Raw genomic sequence first — 24,432 nt, forward strand, 5'->3', positions numbered from 1 at the left:
TTATATTTGATCTGGAGTCAGTAAGGGACGCATTGGACTTATTAAATAGGGAAATGACAGGGTCAGACGTACACTTTAGGAAAATCACTTTGGCATCTGTATGGAGAACGGATTGAAGTAGGGCAAGAATTATGGCAATGTAAAAAATTACAGAGATTCGGTCCCTATTTTCTGGGAGCTTCCAATGCCTGCGCCTGCACATGCAGAATCAGTCTAGCTGTGTGCCCTCGGCAAATTATTTCTTTCACTGGGCCTCAGTTCTCCATGTGAAAATGAGGGCATTTCATTAAGTGATCTATAAAGCCCCTTTCTGTCTCTGACAGATGTATAAGATTTACGGACCTTTTCAGTTCTGACATACTAAGACTCCATGTCTTTTTTGAGTGCCAATCACATATGTCACTAGTCCTATGCTACACACTGTGGGAAGCAGACTCCATTTTGAGTGGGTCCCCCATGGAAATAATCACCACTTGAAAAGTGCCATTTGCTTAACAAAATCCCCTTCTCAAGTGGAGCCAGGGATGGGGACAGGGATTACCATTTATAAAAATCATTCAGAGGCCATGGCAGCATGTTGTGTGAATCCAGTTGAGAAAAAAAACACATGGATTTGAAATTGGAACTTGAAAGGTAGCAATTGGACTGAAGTTCAGAAGGGTGAATGGTGTTGGATTAGAACCTTATGCCTTCTGCACAGTGGGGATGATGTGTTCCTATATTGTCAGTTTCCAAAAATATTAAGGTTCAGCTGTACGAGACTTGACAAACACCCAGGGCAGCAGTGTTAAGTGGGTGTATGTGCATACACAAATTCAAGTGCATGATGACTGCTTGTGGAGACACACACATAACCGTAGATTCAAGGAAAATTGGGAGTCTTTGAACTACTGAATTTAGCCATCTTCCTATGATACCCTAAAGCCACGGGAGTTGCCAATTTCATAAAAAGCCTTGTCTGGATGTCACAGCAACCTCAATGTATTGGAAGGCAACCTCCCTTCCAACCACTGACAGGCTCCATGATGTGTCTCTTCACACATACTTTCTCACCCTTGTGATACATAGCACATATTTATAAGACAGCTGGTAGAAATCATAGAATCATGGATCTAGAGCTAGAAGAAACCTCAGAGACTGTCTTGTCCAACCCCCTTGTTCTAAAATGAGGAAACAGGCTTAGTGATGTTAAGGGACTCACCTGAAGTCATGCAGTGACTTGGATCAGGTCTCAGTCTTGGATCAGCGATTGAGTTCAGTCTAGAGCTAGGGTTAGGGTTAGGGCCCCAGCTCTGGTGGGAAGAGCATATGAAAACACATGGCTTAATCAGGGAAAGGACCCCCAGCCTGGACTCACTTACCACTGTGTGTTTGCCCAACTGATAATATAAGCCACACAACAAAACCCCAGGATCGGTGGTGATTTGGCACTTTTTCTGTTTGTTCTTAGGGAGCATAACTACCAACAGTGGTGGGGTGGTAGCCATAATAGGGAGGTAGAATTTGGCCCAGTGGAAGGAAACCGTGCTAATTATTAAGTCTGTCTAAAAGTCGAAGGGGTCGCCTTGGGAGGTGACTCATCACTGGAGGTCTTGAAGAAGAGTTTGGATGGCAGCTTGTCAAAGATGTTATTGTATGTCCTTTCTGCCTCAAATTATCTTTTATTTACTCATCCTGGCTTTCTTCAAGACTTCGCTCAAATCCCTTCTCCGGGAGGCCTTTCTAGGTCCCCCTAGCTGTTACTGCCTTATCCTTCCAGATCACCTTCCATCCACCCTGTATATAACTTTGTACAAGCTGTTTATTTACATATGGTTTCTCCCTTTGGAGTGCAAGCCTCTTAAGGACAGGGACTGTTTTTTTTTTTCCTTGTATCTTGAGCACTTAGCACAGTGCCTAGCATTACTTGTCAACTGTCTAACAGAAGAAATAAATGAGTGCCCTCCATTAACTCACTCAGAGAATGCTCATTCACTGACTTCTACAGTAGAATGTCAGTTCCTTAACTATTATAGAAAATGATTTTTAGAAAATTTCATCCCTGTATCCTCACTGCCTAGCACAGCGCCTTACACATTGTAGGTACCTGATAAATACTTACTGTTGTTGTGAAAACACATTCCTTCTTGAGTGTCAGTTGGATTAAAGGCCCTCTAAAGTATCTTCCAACTCCTGAGAGGCTAGTGAAATAGGTTCTGGTTTTTCCCCACCAAACCAGTGTTAGGGGCTGAAACCCGAAACCAGCCCTGTCTCTCAGGTCTTGCAGTCCCAGTGGACCAAGGATGCTGTGAAGGCCACTGTGATATCCTACACACAGATTGCTTTGGATCCCTGTAATTTTATTTCTTCCTTCTTCCTGCAATGCTTTGGCCTGCACAGTTATTGGATGCTGCCTACCGGCCCCCTGCCTGCTTCCCACTGCTCAGCCGACCAGCCAGCCCAGCTCTGTACTGAAGGTCCATAATTGAATTGCGGCTGATAGTACCCGCCACCTTCAGATCACGCTAATTGCTCTGTTTCCCAGAACGCTCTTCAAAGGAAAATGAATTCCTCTCTGATATTTTTGGTGGGGTGAAATGAGCCTTACAAAAATAAATCCCTCAAGCAGAAGGGAGGAAGGAAGGGCAGCCCTGGATAAAGGAGGAGTGAGGCTGGCATGATATCTTCCAGAACTCCCCACCCTCAGGAGGTTCAAAGCAGTTGTGAGGGGAGGAAGATGTTTTTCACTGCCAGAGAGCTCCTTCCTCATCCTAAGACGAAGGCCACTCAGGATGGAGGAAGATGGCAAGCCAGAACCTCTATGTCTCTATAGCTGTGTAAAGGATGTTGTTGTTCAGTTTTTTCAGTAGCGTCTGACTCTTTGTGGCCCCATTTGGGGTTTTCTTGGCAAAGATCCTGGAGCGGTTTGCCATTTCCTTCTCCAGTTCATTTTACAGATGAGGAAACGGAGGCAGAGTTAAGAGACTTGCCCAGGGTCACATAGCTAGTAAGTATCTAAGGCCAGATTTGAACTTGGGAAGATGAATCTTCCTGACTCCTGGCCTGGAGCGCTATCCACTGCACTACCCAGCTGCTGCATAAAGGATAGAGCACTGGAGTAAGCAGACTTGGGATCAAGTCTCTTATTTGACCATTCAGTCGGTCAATACTAATTTATTAAAGACTGTGTGTCAGGTACTGAACTAAGTGCTGGGAATCCAGAAAAAGACAAAAGCACAGTCCCTGCCCTCATGGAGTTCACATTCTAACAATGGAGCGTCCAAATGACTATGCACATATGAATTGTATATAAAGCACAATGTCGCACACATAGTAGATGCTTCGTAAATCTGGCTTGATTTACGGAATAGCTGATAATCTCAGAGGGGAGGCACCAGCCCCCTTAACAGGGACTAGGAAAGGCCTGCGGCCAAATGTGGGATTTGAGCTTGAAGAGAGCCGAGAGGCAGGGCCCAGGAGGGAGAGCGTGAAGGACAGCCAATGAAAAGACCCAACTTTAGGTCTCTCCATCTTGAACAAAAACAAATTCATAGAGGCCCTGAAATGCATCTACAGACCCTTGAACCCCTGCTCTATCCCTAAAATTGGTTCCCAGAATTAAACATGATATTCCAGACATGACTTCACCGGGCAGAGGACAACAGTTTATCACCATCCTACTCTTGGACCTCCTTTTGCCTCTCTTGATATGTCATATTTCATTAGTTCTCCTGTTTGCCATGTCATACTGTTGACTCATATTTCATAAGCAGTCCACTCAAATCTTCAGGTTTCTTTTTTTTCAGTTAAACTGCTGTCTAGCCCCACCTTTCCTATCTTATATTTGTAAACTTGTTTTTTGAACCTGAATATAATACTTTACATTGATTCCTGTCAGATTTTACTTTATTGGATTCTAGGGCGTAGAATGTCCTTTGAATCCTATTTCTTTCATTTAGCGACTTTTCCAAATTCCCATAAGTAGAAAGCTAGAATTCCAACCCTGTTTCTCTGACCTGAAATCCAGGGTTGTTACTACTAACCTACTGCCTCTTTTCAGCATCACAGCATCATTATAGCAAACCTTCAGAGGAACCAATAGTCCTTACTGGTTTTGTATTGCCACTTTATAATGAGAATGATAACAATGGTGATGGTGTTGAGGATTTATAGACTGCTTTAAGGTTTGCAAAGTACTCTTTTTTTTTGTTTTGTTTTGGTTTTGTTTTTTTTTTTTTTTGCAGGGCAAGGGGGGTTAAGTGACTTGCCCAGGGTCACATAGCTAGTAAGTGTCAAGTGTCTGAGGCTGGATTTGAACTCAGGTACTCCTGAATCCAGGGCCAGTGCTTTATCCACTGCACTACCTAGCTGCCCCGCAAAGTACTCTTTGATCTTCACAACAATCCTGTGATAATTTTTTTTAATCCTCATTTTTTTTTTTTTTAGATGAGGAAATTGAAGCTGGGGGAAATCAGTCACTTCTTTAGAGTATAGTCTTATGTCTCCCTGCTGAAGGCCTTGGTCTCTCTCCAGGGTACTGATCATGTGTTTTCTTACTCTAGAAGATATCCTAGATATCGGGGTAGGGGAGATTTGTCTTGCTTCCTTTTTTCTGAAGAGAACACAATTTTCTTTTGGGTGATGCTTGTCTGTATGTATTCCTGCAGAGCCAGGTAGCTGGGTGTGGAGAATTCATGGTGGGTCCTGAGTTGGTCTTGATATGAAGGGATAAGAATTTCTTTCAGGTTTATCTTTATTTAGACTCCCAGCTGAGAATCTTAGTTCTGGCACCTCAGGTGGGACTTCTAGAAGAGGAAGTAATTCAAGGGAAGGGCAGAACCTGTCACTGGGGCATGTAAACTATAGAAAGTAGATTTTCAGGTAGACGATCAATCTATTAGTCAACAAGCATTTATTAAAGCTACTATATACTGAACATTGTGCTAAGCACAGGGTTTACAAATATTAAGATTCTGACCTCCAAAAACTTTTTTTAATCAGGAAAGACGGTAGTACATAAATAAGTATAACATATGTGCATATATTTTATATGCATACACACATGCATATGGATATAAATACATCCAGTGTATGTACATGGGTGTTAAATATATGTCTATATACAGGTGCACTGTATATATGTATACAGAAACATCTGTCTATTGTATTATGTATACTCATACATGCTTTTAAGCTATTAAAGCTTAAAATGTTAAGCTATTAAACCTTAAAACTACACTAAGACTCTGGGGGTATCATATCTATACATATCTATACACAAATATAGATATCCATCTATATCTATCTATATATCTGTGTATATATATACATACTTGTGGGTATATACACACATATATACACATACAGATATGTGTATGTATTTATGTATACACACACACATAAATACAGAGTATGGGGGAGATAATAACATTTTCATAGGCACTAGCACTAGAAGAGAATCCTAATAATAAGTAAGAGCTGGAATTTCTTTAACATTTTAAGGTTTGTAAAGTGTTTTACAAATATTATCTCATTTTATTCTCACAACAACCCTGGCAGGAGGGTGCTATTATTATCTCTATTTTATACATGAGGGAAACTGAAGCAGAAGTTAAATGACTTACCCAGGGTCATCTAGCTAGGAAGTATGGGACTGGACCTGACTTCAGGCCCAGTGCTATGTCCAGTGCATAACCTGTCCAGGAAGAGGAGGCCCTGAATAGGGACAGAGAGGTGATGACTATGTCCAAAGCCAGACTGTATCATAACTAGGCCAAAGAGCCCTAGGCCTAAAATCAGAAAGAAGGCCCTATCTGGAGTCTTAGGTTTGCCACTGACTTATGTGACTTTGAGCCAGTTGCTTTGGTCTCTCCCTCAATAAAATGAAAATAGCTTATTGTGTGGAATTTTAGATTTTTCAGAACTCCATGCCCATGAATACTCATAAATTCTATTCTTTGTGTTTGCCTGGAAGAGAGATCAGCATAAGGTAGAAAAAGGAGAGTCTTTCTCAGGCACTTGGTGTGGGGGGCGGGCGGAGGGAGGGAGGTGTTAGAGGAAGGGAGGGTGGACAGTCTCTACCTCAGCCTATAATTGAGGTTCAGGGAGAGACTGTTTGCCTCCACACAATTTTCTAGAACCTGTTTTTTATCTTTTTTCCCCCAGGACTGAAGTGGTTTGATTTATAGAATGTTATTTTTGCTTCTCTGCTCTCCATGTCTTTGGTAGTTGCAGAAAAGAGAAATACACATACCTATACAAACTCTCATCTACACTCCCATACTCACATGCATAATCATGCACAGAGAGGCAGAAGTATATATAAACTCAGACATTTGCACACAGTCATGTGCCCACAGACATGGACATATGCACACTGACATTCTCAATACAAACTGACATCCCAGAATTTCAGAGTTGGAAGGGACCTCAGAGTCTATCTAGTCCAACCTATAGGGATGGAAATTGAGCCTGTGATTTTACTGATCTAGGAAATTCCTAGATTAGGAAACCCTCTTGAGCAATGCAGACTGACACTGGTTCTGCAAGTCTTCAGGAGCTGTCTAGAGCAGGGCTTCTTAAACTTTTCCCACTCACAACCCCTTTTCACCTGAGAAATGTGTATGTGACTCCGGGTTTAGGGGTATATAAAATAGGCATACATAGCCTTTTACTGTTGCCAAATTTTCTGGGACCTCCACATTCAGTTACACCATGCCATATGGGGTCATGACCCATAGTTTAGGAAGCTAGGGTCTAGAGCACCAAGAAGGCAAGTGGCTTACCCAGGCACAGAGCTAGTACGTATCAGAGGTAGGTCTTGAACCCAGGTCTTCCTAGCTCTGAAGGCAGCTCTCTATCCAAACCTCAAAGCATTACACAAATACAATGATCATCTTCATGATCCTGAGTAGCGGAGTAGTAGTTGTACTAGTAGTAGTTATAGTAGTAATAATAGTTGTAGTAATAATATTTGTGTTAGTTGTAGACATAGTAGTATGAGAAATTGTAGTAATAGTAGTTGGATAGTGGTGGTAGTTGTAGTAGTAGTTGGATGGTAGTAGTAGTTATGGTAATGGTAGTAGTTGTAGTAGTCGTAGGGTAGTATTGGTTGTAGTAGTGTTAGTTGTAGTAATAGTTGCACTAATAGTAATAGTAGTCATAGTTTTAGTAATAGTTGTAGTAGTAATAATAATGTTGTAGTTGTCATAGGAAGAGTTGTAGTAGGGTACTAATAGTAGTAGTTGGGTAGTAGTGGCTATAGTAGTTGTAGTAATGGCAGTTGTTATTATAGTAGTAGTTGCAGTGGTAGTAGTAATAGTAATAGTTGGGTAGTAGTTGTAGTAATTATAGTTGTAGTAGTAGTATACTATACTTCATCTCAACCACATCTTTCCAACCTGAACAAAAATATCCCCTGCTCCTTTGAGGGCAAAGGTCTTCTAGCATTTGTTTAAAGACTGCCTGTCAGGGGGAACACACTACTTAAAGCCTTCCAGTCTACTTTGTGACAGCTCTACTTCTTAGAAGTTTTCTATATATCAAACCTAAATCTGCCACTGAATTTTTTCTCCTTTGTTCCTATGTCTATCACTTGGGGGACTGAGCAAAGCAAATCTAACGCTTATTCTACACAATGGCCCTTCCAGTACTTAAAGACACTGATTATACCCCAGCATCATCTTGTTTTTCCATGCTGGCCATCCTGAGTGATCCTCTTCTAGTCCTCTCACTGTCCTAGTGGCCCTCTTCTAGACATCATCCAGCTTGTCAATGACTTTCCTAAAATAGTTATTTAGTACTGAATAGTTATCCATATGAGTTCCTCTTACATGAGTGTAGCAAAACTATGACCTCATTTATATTGGACGCTGCCGCTCTTAATACAGCTTAGATCACCTTTGGTTTGGGGCTCCCATGTCACATTGTTGACTTACATTTAATCTAGGGAATCCAAGGCCTTTTTCAAAGGAACTGTTATCAAACCATATTTCACTCATTTCATACTTGTGAAGTTCATTTTAAAAAAAATCTTTACATTTATTCAGATGAAATTGTTTATTGGGGGTAGCCAGGTGCTATAGTGAATAGAGTGTTAGGCCTGAAATCAGGAAGACTCCTCTTCCTGAGTTCAAGACACTCACTAGTTGTGTTAGACACTCACTGTTTGCCTCAGTTTCCTCATCTGTAAAACGAGTTGGAGAAGGAGATGACAAACCACTCCAGTATCTTTGCCAAGAAACCCCCAAATGAGGTCACAAAGAGTCAGGCATGACTGAAACAACTGAACAACAACTGCAATGACAACAATTCATGGTGTCCAAGGGTTTTGGTTGTAGTAGTAGTCATAGTAGTTTTAGAAACAAAACAGTCTCTGACTTCAAGAAGCTATTGTTCTCTTGGTGCAGGGGCAGCCTTCAAAACAAGCAAATCTGAAGCAATGAGTAGGATCAGGGAAAACTCCTGAGCCAAGTGTGAAAGGAAGAGCAGAAAGCAGAGAGCTAGAGTATAGAAGAAGAATCTTTTCTAGCCATAATGGGTTGAAATGGACCGTCAGCTCCTGGAGAGTAGGACAATTTGGCTGTAGAGCAGACCAGGCAAAGAAGATTAAATAAGGCTAGAAAGGGAGGTTGGAGTCAGATGATAGAGGGCCCTAAATTAGAAGCTGAGGAGTGTGTAAGCCTGAAATAGATATTTCATATCATTTCCTGTTTGAAATGCTGCATGATTCAGTCATGTTTCATGGGTACAGGTAAGTCAGAGATGTCCTCATTTGTCTTTGTATGTCTATAGATATAGATGTACATGTGTATATATATATATTTATATATGTCCACATGGACATGGACATACGTGGCCTCCATTAAGAGAGGCACATTAACTAGAATAAAGGCCTACTGTCTGACTCATCAGAACTCATCTGGACTGTTGGTCATCTCTCTTCAGGAAGCACATTAGCAAGTTCTGAGTCCACACAAGGGCAACCTGGGGGTTAAAGGGATTGAAAACTTGGATATATTAAGGATCAGTGAAAGCAATTGGAGCCATGTAGCCTAGAGAGGAGAGCTGTAGCTACAGAAGAGATGTCTTCAAATCAGTGAAGGCCTATAATGGAAATGAGGTGGGCCAGGGCTTGCTCTGGCTCACCCGCAAGGGCAGAGTTGGAAGCCATGGGTAAAAGTTTTGGGGAGATGGAGAAACTCCCTAACAATGAGAAACAGCCAAAATTAGGATGGACAACCTCAAGAGGTAGTAAGTTCACCTTCACTACAGGTCCTTAAGCAGAGGGTAAATGGCCACTTGTCGGGGACGTTATTGATGGGATTCATAATGGGTAAAAGTTGAGCAGATGCGCAGCTCCTATGCTTTGTAAAGGGAAAATTCTATGAGTCAGTGATTCTTTAATAAAATGCAGCACCCGCTCTCACTGATTCTTCCATGCAGCAGGACCAGATCAAACATATATAAATATGTGATACTATAAAATGACTGTACAGTGATGATGGTGGAGAATAGAATTGAAGGAGAACCTAAGATGGGTCTAAAGGATATTTGATGCCTGAAGACAGGGAAGTCATTTCCCTCTTGAGCTCCCCAGATTTTAGGTAGTCTTGGTCATTGTTAACAATCACTTGTCCTGTTTCTTCCTATGCCTGAGTCTTATTTCTCCCTCTGATTGGGAATGCCTCATCATCAAGGCTTGGGTCTGCTCTTTCTCTGTCTCTTTTCCCTTATCTCCTCCTGTGATCTTGTTTCTTTAGTGTAGGGAGGGCCTGGGTGTTTTCCTTTTCAGTTTGCTGCAGATTGTGAGTGTGAGTTTCTTAATCTTTCCCATCTTCCCCCTTGTCCCCTCCAGGAAAGTTCAGCTCATCTTTACTTCCTGGCAGTGTGGCACCCTTCTCCCCTCCCCTACAGAGAAGCTGGAGAAGGATCCACTAAGCCCCTAATTCCATGACCTCCTCTTTTGCAGAGTGACATGCTGGATGTGAACCAGATCATCAAGGACCTGACTTCTCTGGTACCTGAGCAAGGAGATGTGCTTGGTGCGTACACTAGGGTTGTGCCCAGTTCTGTAACTACCAGATCTTCTACCATACTGGACCCACTGTCAAAGCACTTGTCACCAGCTAATTCTCTTTCTTCCCAAGTTCCAGATGAGTAGGAAGAGATAGAACTATGTTAATAACAGCAGTTTAAGGGGGCAGCTAGGTGGCGCAGTGGATAAAGCACTGGCCTTGGATTCAGAAGGACCTGAGTTCAAATCCAACCTCAGACACTTGACACTTACTAGCTGTGTGACCCTGGGCAAGTCACTTAACCCTCATTTTCCCATGAATGAATGAACAAACAAATGAATAAACAAGCAAATAGATGAATGAATAAATAAATAAAAGAATTTTTAAAAATAACAGCAGTTTAAGACCTATCAGAACTTCTATAGCTTTTGAGAGCCCTGGGTCATGTCTACACATGAAGGAGCTATTTGAGGGAAATTTGTGCATGGTTAGTAAAGATAACCACAGAAAAAAAGGATCATATGAGATAAAACATTTATTAATCACTTAATATGTGCCAGGCCCAACACATATCACTTCTTTTTTTGTTGTTGTTGTTTGTTTGTTTATTTTTACACAATGAGGGTTAAGCGACTTGCCCAGAGTCACACAGCTAGTAAGTGTCAAGTGTCTGAGGCTGGATTTGAACTCAGGTCCTCCTGAATCCAGGGCCAGTTCTTCATCCACTGCACCACCTAGCTGCCCCCTCATATCACTTCTAAAGCTAAAATTCAATGACTAATAAAATGTGGTCCCTGTTCTCATTGAATTTATCATTTAACAGGACCAGATGAAGGGCAACTAGGTGGTGTAATAGAGCACCAGAGCCTAGAGACAGGAAGACTCATGTTCATATCTGGCCTGAGACACTTACTAGCTGTGTGTCCCTGGGCAAGTCACTTAATCTGGGTTGCCTCAATTTCCTCATCTGTAAAATGAGCTATAGAAGGGAATAGCAAACAGTTCCCTAAAGGGAGTCATAAAGAGTCAGACACAAAAGACCAGATAAAGCTACTAGGCACTAGGAATGCAAATACAAGGTGGGGGGTGGGGGGTGGGGAGACAATCCTTACTTCATGGAACTTACATTCAAATGGAGGAAGGTAACACATGAAAAGACAAAGAAGCAGGGAGAGTCTGGAGCAGAGCCAGTTTAGAAGTGAGCCTGGCTGGCCTGAGCACTTCCTCCAATGGAGGGAATTCACCACCTGGAGAAGGGGGAGAGAGAGGGGCACAGGGCTGGAGAGATTTCCAGTGTGAAAAAGCAGTTGAGGCAGAGGAAAGAGAAAGAATCCTATTTCTATAGTACTTGTAGGCTTTCCAAAGAGTTTTCTTCACAATAATTCTGTGAAGGTACAAATATTATTATTCCCATTTCACAAATAAGTAAATTGATGTCTCTCAAGGTAAAATAACTCAATCTGAGTCACACCATTAATATCAGAGTTGGGATTTGAGCACAGAACTCTTGGTTTCAGTCCAGAATTCTTTCTGCTACACCTGGTAGGACAGAGAATGTACCAGGAGTTTAGCTCTCTCTCTCTGTTTCTCTTCCTGTCTCTTTGTCTCTCTCTGTCTCTGTCTCTCCCCTTCTCTTCTCTTCTCTTCTCTTCTCTTCTCTTCTCTTCTCTTCTCTTCTCTTCTCTTCTCTTCTCTTCTCTTCTCTTCTCTTCTCTTCTCTTCTCTTCTCTTCTCTTCTCTTCTCTTCTCTTCTCTTCTCTTCTCTTCTCCTGTCCTCTTCTCTTCTCTTCTCTCCTCTCATTTACTCTATCTCTCTGACTATCTCTGTCTCTCTCTGTGTCTGTGTCTGTCTCTGTCTCTCTCTCTCTGTCTCTGTCTCTGTCTCTCTCTGTGTCTGTGTCTGTCTCTCTCTGTCTCTGTCTCTCTCTTTCTCTCTCTCTCTCATTTTTCATACATTGCTAAGAATGAGAAGGGAAAAACTGGGTCTTCTTTTCTTACTCTCAGCAACTTCCGTGACAAGCCCAACCACAGAACAGGCAAAGCAAACCTTGGCTTCTTGGTCTTCTCTTTCTCTTTGCCTCTAATGAGCAAAGGTTGGACAAATACCTTTTTAATCAGAGACCTAGGTGGGCCAGGGATGCACGGGAGGGGGTTGTGGTGGCGAGAAAGTATGAATAAATAAAATAAACATATGAAAAGCTCACATCTTGGCCTCTGAGGATGTGCAAATGTGAGACTATGAGATGTGAAACAGGGCCTAGCCTGGGTATCTGGAGACCCAGTTCAAGTCTGGCTCTGCTGCTGATTCTGTGACTTTGGCTGGATCAGTTCCCCTCTTCAGAATGCAGTTTCCTCATGAATAAAAGAAGAGGCTTGGCCTAGGTGACCTCTAAAGCCCCTCCCAGCCCTGTTGTTGCATGTTCCAAGTTCTGAGGTCTCTCCCCGGCCCTGACATTTTGTGTTATGCTGTAACAGCCACAGGCTAAAAATGTTTCAAAAATGGAATAGGTTGTTGTGAAGATGCCTGAAGGAAAATGGTTGATTCAGCCAAACCCATTTGATTGTTTGTCTTTCTCCCCCTCTGGAGAACGATGAATTAGGGAAAGAGAAACTTCCTATAAAAGGAAACTCAGGCTGTGTCAGCAAAGTCATTTTCTGTGATTAACCTGGGATCATAATGGATATAGATTTGGAAAGAACCAAGAGCTTGTCTGGTCTAACCCCCTTATTTGACATATGAAGGAACTGTATCCAAGAGATATTAAGTGACTTGACCAAAGTCACACAGGTTAAACAGCAGCCAGAGTGGGTTTGATTCCAGGGCCTCAGAATACGAATCCTTTGTTCCTTCCACCTTGTCCTTCTACCCTCACTAAGTACTTGGGCCTCAGCACCCGGAGTCTCTGTGACTTTACTAACTTACTTCAGGGACCCAGGTTTCATTAATTTCATCAAACATTCATACAGTTGCATATTATGCAACATTGTCAAATAGAAATTTCAATGGTTTTGGAGTTAGGAAACTTACATTCAAATCCCTGTGCTGCTAATACCTGTTTGATCTTGGACAAATCACTCCACCTCTAATGAGCCTCAGTTTCCCTATCTGTAATATGAGGGGGATCTCTAAGTGCTTTTCTGGCCCTTTGTTCCTCCCTTCTTCCCATCACCTTGCTGGTCCTGTCTGCCTTACCTGAACAACTTATAATCTGCCCCTCAATGTTTGTTTATATTCCAGTGGGCTCCCTGCTAAAAGGTTGCCAATAGCTCATAGGATAATTGACCCCAATTCTATCACTCTTTGAGGTTTACAAAGCACTTACTGGGCAAGGGGGAAATATGTATTATTGTTATCCTTATTTGTGGGATAAGGAAGCTGGAGATAAGAAGAGAGGTAACTTGTCTAGGGTCATTCAACAGTAAGTGGCAAAGCTGGGGAAAATGGAAAGCTTTTTAGAGAAAATGAGACATATTCTCAGCAATGGTGTTAATGTTGTAGATTTTCTAAGCAAAGCCTGAGATAAAAAGCAACAACAACAAGCATTTTATCAGGTACCTGCTTTGTGCTAGGCACTATGTTAAGCCCTGGGGATACAAAGAAAGGCCAAAAATAGTTCCTGCCCTCAAGTAGATTACAGTAGAATGAGGGAAGACAATATGCCAACGACTCTATAGAAACATGATATAGATGAGGAAATGGAAGATGGCCTCACCTCACAGGCTGAAATCATGGGAGCTCATATTTATATAGCATTTTTTATCAATGCTGAGGACTTGAGATCCATTTTCTCATTTAATGCTCACAACACCTCTCTGAACTCAGCAGCCCTGATTATTATCTCTGGTGTACAGAGCAGGAAATTGAGACCCAGGGTTAGTTAGTTGCTCCAGGTCATAGAATTACTTAGTGACAGAGATGAGGGTGAGACCCCAGTCTCTCGATTTCCAGGTGAGGACATCCACTATTCTACAGGGCCTCGAGAGCATTGCTATCAGTTCCAAATTGTGAATTAATAATAATAGTAATAGTAACAGCAGGAAAAATAACTATCATTTCCAATTTCTAAAGTGTTTTATTATTTATAAAAGACTACCCTCCACCATGACCCCATGAGGTAAACAGGACAAGAATTATCATCCCATTTTACTATAAGAAGGGACTCCAGAGAGTGGGATTAACTTGTCCAAGATCCCACAGTGAGTGTGTAGCAGAGCCAAGATTAGGATCCAGGTGGTCTGACTTCCACACGTGGGCTCTTCCCATCAGTATATGCTGTGTCCACAGTCCAAATGAAAGAACCCATATAATAGATTGTTTATGATAATGACCAAGAATGGGTCTCCTTTATTTTGGCCAAATTCCAGGCCTTTCTAAGAGCTAAACCATTGGCCTGTTTGTGAAAGGAAACAAGTCTTTATTAAGCACCTACTATGCTCTAGGCACTGTGCTAAGTGCTTTATAAATATCTCATTTCAACCTCACAATAACCCCAGGAGATCCATGCTATTATTATCCCCATTTTACAGATGAGGAAATTGGGGCCGACACAGCTGGTGAGGATCTAAGCCTGGATTTAGACTTGGGTCTTCCAGACTCCAGGCCCAGCACGCTTAAGTGCCACCTAGCTTAGGGCTTAGGGGTCTCCCTGAGTTCTAGCAGCCCTCATCCAAGCCGGACGTAATAAAGGACTATCTCATAGTCACTGTGAAGGTCAAGAGAATGTAGTATAGTCAGTTATGGGAACTCTGGGACACAATCTCTTAGGAATTTCTTCCTATTTACCTTCCCCTGGTCACATTCCCAGCCAGTGCTACTGTGATACACTTATAATCACAACTGACAAAATAACAAAGATAGAACACTTAAATATTCAGTGAATGAACAGTTAATTGTACAGTAAAAGGAGTCTTTGACTGGTCCAAGACCTGAGTTTCAATTCCAGCTCAGTTGCTTAGTAGCTTTTGCAGTCTTGATCTAGAGACTCGCTCACCTTTTTTTCATTCTTACTTTTTTCAACTATAAGATGAGGGAATTGGACTGGACAGGCGATCTGTGAACTCATTTGGAGCTCTAAATATTTGATTCTGTGAAAAGTCTCATTCTCAGAAAGATGAATTTCATCAGTGTGGGCTTTCTCTCCACCGTTCCAAGTCACAACATCTCTGACGCTTAACATTTGGGCAGCATCTAGTGCCTCTCCCCTCATTGTGTTTCCCTTTTTGACATGAATAGAGAGATGGATGAGAGGGAAAGAGAGAGACAGAAAGAGAGAGAGAGAGGCAGGCAGACTCTAGACACATACATGCAGACATAAGGTAATTCTGGATAAGAAGGCACTAATAGATGGGGAACCAGGAAAGACTTCCTACAGAAGGTGGTACTTAAACTGAGCATTGAAGGAAATGGGAGATTCCAAGGGCAGGGGAAAGGGGAGAAGACATTCCAGGCACGAAGGACAGCCAATGCAGAGACAGAGAAAGCAGAAGGAGCCTCATGCACAAAGAAGAGAAAGTGGACCAGTATGTTAAACCACAGAGAACATGGAGGGGTGTAACCTCTAAGAGGAGGTAGATGTAGGAAGGGATGTAGTTGTGAAAGGCTTTAAAGACCAAGCTGAGGGGTTTATATTTGAGCCTAGAGGTAATACGGAGCCAGTAGAGTTTATTATCACATATGTGGGAAGAAGATTGTATGACATGGTCAGACCACTGAGCTTTAAGAAAATCACTTTACTATTTTCTGGAGGATGAATTGGATTGAAGAAAGACTGGAGGTAAGGAACTCAAATTGAAGGCTATTGCTGAAGTCCAGACAAGAAGTAATAAGGGCCTGAAGCAGGAAGAAGGGTGGTGTCTGTGTTCTTCTAGAGAAGGGCATATATACATACATACACACACACACACACATACACACACACATATACACATATGAATGAAAGAAGTCATGGATGTAAAAAGGCAAAAGCTGGCAAGTGATTGGATATGTGGGATGCATGAGCTTGAGGAGTCAAAGATGATATGGAGGTTGTGAACCTGGGTGATGGGAAGGATGTTACTGCCCTCTAAAGCATTAGGGACATCTGGGAGAGGAGGGAGTTTAAAGAGAAATACAGGGGCAGCTAGGTGGCGCAGTGGCTAGAGCACCGGCCCTGGAGTCAGGAGTACCTGAGTTCAAATCTGGCCTCAGACACTTAACACTTACTAGCTGTGTGACCCTGGGCAAGTCAATTAACCCCAATGGCCTCACTAAAAAAAAAAAAAAAAAAAAAGAGAGAGAGAGAAATACAATTAGTTCTGTTTTGGACACACTGAGTGTAAGATTCCTAGAAGACACCCAATTTGGGATGCCCAGAAGGGTGTTGTTAATGTGTGATTAGAACTTGGAAGAGACTAGGAGTAGATGAGTATAGCTAGATGACAGATAGATGATAGATGTAGACAGATTTAGACCCAGATTTATCTGGAAGACATCTTCATCTATATAGAGATGATATTGAAGCTAAGCTATTACCAAGTACGTTAGGTTAGAGAGAAAAGGGAACCTCGAAACAGAACCTTGAGATATGCCCATAGTTTGTGTCTGTGACACGGATGATGATATATAGCAAAGGGACTTAGAAGGAATGGTTTACATAGGTAGGAAGAGAACCAAGAAAGAACAATGTCAGGAAAACTCCAAGAAGAGTAAGTATCCAGGAGAGAGCAGTCAACAATGACAATATTAATCTAGGTCCTGCAGGACTGAGAAAGCTGTTAAATATGACTGTTAAGAGGTCATTGGTAATCTTGGAGAGAGCAGTTTCAGTTTGGAAGCCTGATGACAGAAAGCTTAGAGAAGAATGAGAGATACTGTTGTGCTGTAAGAAATTATGAAGGGGATGGTTTCAGAGAAACGTGGGAAGGTTTGTATGAATTGATGTAAAATAAAGTGAACAGAACCAGGAGACTGATTTATAATATGGCAGTGCTGTAAATTCAACAGCTCTGAAAAACTTGGGAAGTCTGATAAACGCAATGACCAGTTTCAGGGGGCTTATGTTGAAGCCTGCCACCCACCTCCTGACAGAGGGTTGATGGGCTCAGAGGACCGGTGCAGACATATTTTGGGGAATGTGACCAGTGCTGGTATTTGTTTTGCTTGACTATACTTGTTTGTAACAGGGGTTTTGTTTTTCTTACTTTCTCTTTGGGGGAGGGAGGAGAGATGGGAGGGAGAGAATACAGCTCTGAAAATAAAGTTGAATTTAAAGAAGAAGAAGAAGAAGAATGGGTAGAAAAAAGGTAATGTAGATGGTTTTTTTCAAGGTGTTTGGCTGAGAAAAGGAGAGATATAGCATGATACAGAAGTGCATTCCTGGCCCCCAGTGGGTGCCTGGCCTCAAATGACTGACCAGCTGGTGGAGGCCACATGGGATGGAAGGTTGCAGGAGGGACAGGGGAGAGGAGCTACAGATGTCTTGCCAAGTCATACTTGAAAGGGTCAGGGTGATAGATGAGCTTCTCTATTGACAATCAGAGGAGTCCTCATGTAATCCAGGTGCTAATCCTTTCCTAGGAGAGCCCTTGCCCCTACAGTCTGTGCCCATGCCATACCCTACCTCTGGTTCTTTTATAGGATCCACCATCAACGTGTTAATGCACAAGAGGAGTCCCAGTCCAGACCCTACAGTGGCCACCCCTTTGTCAGGGGATGGGCCTGGTTCTACTCCCCCACGGCCAGGCTCTCATTCACGCACCAAAACCCGAAAACCAAACTTTAGTCCCCAAGAGACGGAGGTCCTGGTGCAGAAGGTCACACGGCATTACCAGCTGCTCTTTGGGGCACTCCGGGGCACACCAGCCAAGAAACACCGGGTGTGGAACAAGATCCTACAATCTGTCAATGCTCTGGGGTACTGCCGGCGGGACATGGGCGACCTGAAGCACAAGTGGCGGGACCTTCGGGGTGTTGTGAGGAAAAAGCTTGGGGAACAGCAGAGAGCCTCAACTGAGGGCGGACAGGCCCAAGCCCTAATCCTCACCCCAGTGGAGCGCATGGTAGCTGAGACCTTCTCTGCCTATAACATCCAAGGTGAAAGCCAAGGAGCTGAATCCTTGCCAAGTAAGTTGATCCCCCCCTGCCTTAGGCCTTAGTGGGAAGACCCCAAAGTGGTGATGGTGACGATTATGATGGTGGTGGTGACGATGATGATGAGGAGAAGGAGGAAGGGAAGGGGGAGGGGGAGGTGTTGATGATGATGATTATATAGTACTTACTATGTGCCAGGCACTGTGGTAAGCACCTTGTAATTATTATCTCATCCTATCCTCATAGCAACCCTAGGAGATAGGTACTGTTATCATCCCCATTTTATAGAGGAGGGAAACTGAGGCAAACAAATTAAGCACCTTGCCCAGGGTCACACAGAACAGGACATTGAGTAGGAACAGAGGAGGAAGCAGTTCTAAAAAGTCCCCAAACCCTCCAGGCCTTGGGGTCCTCCTCGAAAATGAAGGAATCAGGTTAAATCATCCCTGATGTCTCTCCCAGAGGTCTCTAATGTTGCAAGATTTTGCAAAAACCAGAGGAGCTCTGGAAGCAGGAGCATTGTCTCTTTATCAGTCCTGCGGCCTTCTGAGAGCAGGTAATAAGAAATTATATTTTTGGTGATGACAAAAACTGTTGTTGTGTCTACTGGGCACCCCCACAGATCTCACAGAGCTCCAAGTAGTGACCTGCATGACCTTGGGTAAATTACTTCCCTTCTTGGGCCCTGAGCTTGATGGCCCCAATTCTGTTCTCTTTCTTAGTTTCTTATCTTTCCTCCCATTTCCCCCTTCTCTTTCTACCCTGGCCTCTTTTTCTTCTCAGCTGTGTAAATGCCAGGTGCATGGGAGCAAGGACCAATTTCTCTTTTCTCTTGATCACCTCTGACCTCTGCAGGGCTTCATTCCCACCCAAACAGAAGATGCTGGTGAATCAATCCCAGCTCATATCCCTGCCCTTCATTCTCCGCCTACTTATGTTCTATAAGAGCGTGCGTGCGTGCATGCGTGTGTGTTGGTGTAGGCATGCCTGTACACACATGCCTTTATATACGTGTGTGTTTGGGTGTTCATTATTTGTTTAGCTATGCGTGGGAGCCTTTATGTGTGGGGCCAGTTTGGGAATTAAAAAGAAATGAGAGGAGAGAAGGGAATGTAAATGACTTTTTTCAAGAGGTTTACCTGAGAAAGGAAGGAGAAAGACAGCATGATGGGAAAATGAGCCACTGACCCCATATGGCTGATATCCCCAGCAACTGTATAACTGCAGCCAGAGGCAGTATGGCCTACTACATTCAGAACTGGAAAACCTTGGAGTGGATCCCAGCCCTGCCACTAACCCACTGCGTGACTGTCCCTAAGTCACTGCACCCTTCTGGCCCTCAAGGTTTTTCCAGTACCAAATGAGAGCCACTGATCCTATCTTTCCTCCTTTCCCCCTTGGGGTAATTGGGGGAGGGGATGGAGAGGAACCAGACAGAGAAACAGCCCCCGGAAGAAGAGAGGGGCCTCTGGGAGATAGCCCCTAGATAGTGAAGGCCCTTGGGGGATGCTCAGCTCTGGGGAGACAACAGGTCATCTAAGAGACAGTGGAATACATGGCCTCGTGGGAAGGCAGGCCTTCACGTGCTAGCCCTTATTGCTGGGAATCATCTCCAAAGGAGACCCACTCCATGCTGGAACTCACCTCGTACAATCATTTCAGCCCATAAGGAATCTTGGCGCTGAAGCCTTTCCTTGCCACTGTTCCTGTTGAAGTTACTTGTGCCAGTGTCTTTAATTCCACAAGGGCTTATTTTGGGGGGGGGGCGGGAGGAGGGGGCAGTGAGGGTTAAGTGACTTGCCCAGGGTCACAGAGCTAGTAAAGTGTCAAGTGTCTGAGGCTAGATTTAAACTCAGGTCCTCCTGAATCCAGGGACAGTGTTTTATCCACTGCGCCATCTAGCTGGCTCTTCCACAAGCATTTATGCATGTGTGCAGAGGCCTGTGCTGATCACTGGGTAAGATACAGAATATTCCTGTGGCACATTTCCTGCCCTCCTAGAATTTAAAGGTTGTTTTTCAGTCATTTCACTCATGTTTCATTGTTTGTGGCCCCATTTAGGGTTTTCTTGGCAAAGATACTGGAGCAATTTGCCATTTCCTTCCTTGGCTCATTTTACATATGAAGAAACTGAGGCAAACAGGGTTAAATGACTTGCCCAGGGTCACACAGCTAGTATGTGTCTGAGGCTAGATTTGAACTCATGCCTCCCTGACTCCAGGTCTGTTACCATCTATAGAGCTTATAGTACTGTAACCCAAAACACTGATAACTAGAGTTTAGAGGACCGTGTGATCAGGGTATTGGAAAACAGCAAAGTACACTGTGGATGGGGCCTTAACCGGAGATGCAAGCATGGGACTCGGAGTCAGAAGATCTGGGCCAGGCAAGCAGTTTCAACCTGCTGAGACTCACTTATGTCATCTGTAAAGTGGGTCTAAGAATACCTGTAGTACTTACCTTCCAGGGATGTCATGAGGGAAGTGCTTTGGAAATGATGTAGCACTATGGAAATGGGAGCTCTTCTCATCTCTTTGCCTCTTGCAATGTGAACAGAAAGCCATGCACCATAGAAGGTACTTAATGAATATTGAAAGGGACTCAAACTAGCATTGTACTTCACTGCCCTTCACTCCTGCTATCCATTCAACAGAAAATTGCTGAACACCTACTGTGGGGAGGGCCTTGTGCTTGACACTATGGAGGAGACAAAATAATTAGAAACAAAAGTGTTTTCTGGCTGAGGTTTAGTGAAAAGGAAAGGGAGTAAGCAGTTATCCCCGCCCCCCCCATCCTTCTTTCTATATTGTATATTCCAAAGCTGATATCAGCTCTGACCTTCTCTATCCTATCATCTGCATTTCCAGGCTCCTCCCAGCTCTGTCAGCCAATATGCTGTGTCCTAGTGCCATTTTGTAGGATCTTCTATGGGCAGGCACTGTGTTACCAATTTACAAATATTATCTCATTTGATCTTCACAACAAGCCTGGGGCACTATTATCCCTGTTTCACAGTTGAGGAGGGCAGCCAGGTGGTACAGTGGATAGAGTACCAGACCTGGAATCAGGGAGACTTTTTCCTGAGTTCAAATATGGCTTCAGACACATTATATCTGTGTGACCTTGAGCAAGCCACTTTACCTTGTTTGCCTCAGTTTCTTCATCTGTAAAATGAGCTGGAGAGGGAAACAGCAAAACACTTCAGTATCTTTGCCAAGAAAACCCCAAATGGGGTCACGGAGAGTCAAACGTGGCTGAACAACAACCTTTAACGTACTTTATAGTTTAGAGAAGTCCTTCCCCAAAATGGGTGGCATATGCATAGTTCGTAGTTGAGGTACCTAAGGGAGAAGCAACTTGTTTAATCCAGATCCTCTGGCTCCGGCTCCAATGCCAGGGCTCTTGGCTGCTGCCTTCAGCCTGGTGGGAAGGAAATTATCATTTTCCTGCAAATGCTGTTCTCCATAAGAGTAGGGCATCTTGATGCAGCAGAGAGCTTGCTAAACTTGGGAATCATGGTTATTCTCCATGTGACCTTGGGCCAGTTACTTCCTTTCTCTGAGCCTCAGTTTCCTTGTGTGTAAATTGAAGGGTCAGACTAGATGGCCACTAGTTCTCTGGTTCCATTTGACAAATAAAGGCACCAAGACTTACGGGTGAATCATGAGACACATGCCTAGATGCCTAAAGCACCAGGCAGGCGGTAACATCTCCAGAGGTGTGGAGGACTCAGAGAAGGGAGGGCTCCCAGCCAGCCAGAAGGGCAGAGAGCATTCAGCGAGGGCTTCCCAGAAGAGGCAGCATGAGCTCTGATAGAATTCTGATTGGCACATGGAGGTCAGAGAGAGAGGAGCACTTCAAGCTTAAGTACATCCACTTCCTTCAGGCTTAAGTACACCTTCCACTAGCCCCTCCTCCCCTACTGCATACCTCAGATCCTACTCAGGTCACTCTCTACTTTCTCCCCTTTTGGTCCAGTTCCTAAACACAAGGACTCCCTTCTGCTCACCAGGCCCAACCTTCCTACTTACGCCTTATTTCCACATTTCCTTTAGGAATTTGACCCTTCCATCATCCTCTCTCTATGTCTATCTCTGTCTCTCTATCTCTAGTTCTCTATTTTATTTTTAATTTTTCTCAATTACATGTAAAGATACATTTTGAGTTCCAAATTTTTCTCCCACCCTCCCTTCCCTCCCCCCTCCCAAAGCCAGCAAGCAATTTGATATAGGTTAAACATTACAATCATGTTAAACAGATAGTTTTCTCTCTCTGATTCTGTCTCTTACTCTGTTTCTCTTTCTATCTCACACATAAACACACACACACACACACATACACACACACATCTTCAACCTCATCATAGCCACCAGTCCTTTCCTGAAACCTACAAACATGCCTTCTCTTTGCCCTGTCATACCGACCTTGACCCCCAATCTATCATCCTGGTCTTTACTCCTTTTCATGGCCCAAACCATAGAGCCATCCACATTCATTGCCTTTATTTTCCCACCTCCTACTCATTTCTCAACCTCTGGCCACTGAGCTTCTGACCCTTCCTTTCTACTGAAATGTCTCTCTCCAAAGTCAGCCGCCCCTTCTAAACTGCCCAATCCTGTGGCCTTTCCTCCAGTGCTCGTCCTACTGGACCTCTCTGTAGCTTTCAAAACAGCTGAACACTCCCTCCTCGTAGATCCCTTCTCCTCCCTTGGTTTCTGGGACAGTGTGCCTGGCTCCCCTGTGTGAATGAATGCCCTTTCTTGGGTTCTTCTGTGGCTTGTTCAACCTTCTCCCATCCCCTCAGTGTGGGTGTCCCCTGTGGCTCTGGCTCGGGTGTTCCCTAAGGCTCTCTGCATGTTTTTGTTTAGTGATCTCATCAACTCCCATGTCTTCAATTTCCATCTCTATGCAGATGATTCTCAATTCTCTATACCCACTCTAATTGATTTTCTGGACACCGGGTGACACTGCCAACAGCCTGACGACTGATAACTCTACTTCTCTGTCTTAAAACCAACATTTCTAAATGGATTTTTAACGTCTTTCCCTCTGAAATCCATCCAAATGTCCCCATTTCTGTTTAGGGCACCACCATCCTTGCAATGATTTGGTTTCCCAACCTCACAGTTATATCTTTGATATTCTGGAGAGGTATTGTGTCATAGCAGTTGGTGTTGGTCCCAGAGTCAGGAAGACCTGGGTTCAACCCTCTGATATATGCAAATTCTATGTCTCTGGGCAAGTCATCGATCCTTTCCAAGTCTCAGTTTTCTCATACCTAAAGCAGGGATGATAATAGCTGCGATGCCCGATGCCCTCCCAAGCACGTCATATATGATGACTACACTGTTCTGTTTTCCTGTTGTGCCCACATCAGTACTCAACACGAGGTCATGGCTGCCCACAAGGGAAAGGCACCAGATTGCACCATCCATGTTCCACAATGTCACCGTCTGGCCTCTTCTCCCCAAAGGACACCAGAAGGGCAGCTCTTTCACCCTTTCACATAAAAGAACCTCTGATCAATCTACTGGGGGTGACAGCTAATGAAGTTCACTCGGGAGACAAACAACTGTGAGGCCATCAAATGGCTTGCTTATCGACTCACGCCGTAGGGATAAGTGAGCACTGATAGGGTTATATTCCTGTCTCTCTTGCATATCCTTCGTCCCCATTTTCTGTCCAATTGTTCTCCCTCACAACATGCCTACAAGGGAGACAGCACAAGGATCATTGTCTCCATGTTATGGGGCTTGGGGGCCGGGGACCGAGGGGAAGTGATTTGCTCCAGGTCAGCAGTCTGGGAGTCAGGAGACCTGGGTTCTCATTCAGGCTCTCCCATTAGCTGTCTGTAGGGCCGTGGGCAAACCCTTGCCTCCCTGGGTCTCGATCTCCTTATCTGTCCAGTGAAGGGTTTAGACTAGATGACCTCTAAGATCTCCTCTGGCTCTGACATTCTATGGGCTGTGTTACAGGCTATCCCCCTGATCAAATTTCCCATATCATAGAGTCTAAAGCTCCTATCCACTCTGCCATTCTGTGTCCTAGAGTCTGCATTCCCAGGCTCCTCCCTGCTCTGCCATTATCTAACACACCGTGTTCTAGTGTTCCTGCTGACTCTGGCCCTTCTAGATTCCGTAGTCTGTCATTCAACGTGATACAGTCCCAACATCTGCCATTCCATATTCTATGTTCTAAGGTTCTGTAAGGGCTAAAATTCTAGCTATACTATCTAAAATCTAATGAGTGGTCGCCAATAAATTATAAGCTTTAGCAAGAGTATTTAAGTGTTTAAGTGTTTATTAAAGAGCATTAGGATCAGAGAGAAAGGTAAAAATCTAACTATTTCTAAGAGACCCTATCATCCAA

At 43.6% G+C, this 24,432-nt stretch overlaps 1 protein-coding gene across 1 annotated transcript in view; it reads left to right on the forward strand.

Moving 5' to 3' along the window:
* The window catches only part of TSNARE1 (t-SNARE domain containing 1), a 35,252-nt gene that overhangs the window by 5,300 nt on the left and 5,520 nt on the right, over positions 1-24,432 (forward strand). Inside the window, exons 2-4 of the mRNA XM_043991441.1 lie at positions 9,741-9,791; positions 9,950-10,022; positions 17,611-18,096. Of these exons, the coding sequence (XP_043847376.1) occupies positions 9,741-9,791; positions 9,950-10,022; positions 17,611-18,096 (610 nt within the window). The remainder of the gene's footprint in view (positions 1-9,740; positions 9,792-9,949; positions 10,023-17,610; positions 18,097-24,432) is intronic.

The sequence above is a fragment of the Dromiciops gliroides genome, chromosome 1, assembly GCF_019393635.1.
Source record: "Dromiciops gliroides isolate mDroGli1 chromosome 1, mDroGli1.pri, whole genome shotgun sequence".
Taxonomy (NCBI): domain Eukaryota; kingdom Metazoa; phylum Chordata; class Mammalia; order Microbiotheria; family Microbiotheriidae; genus Dromiciops; species Dromiciops gliroides.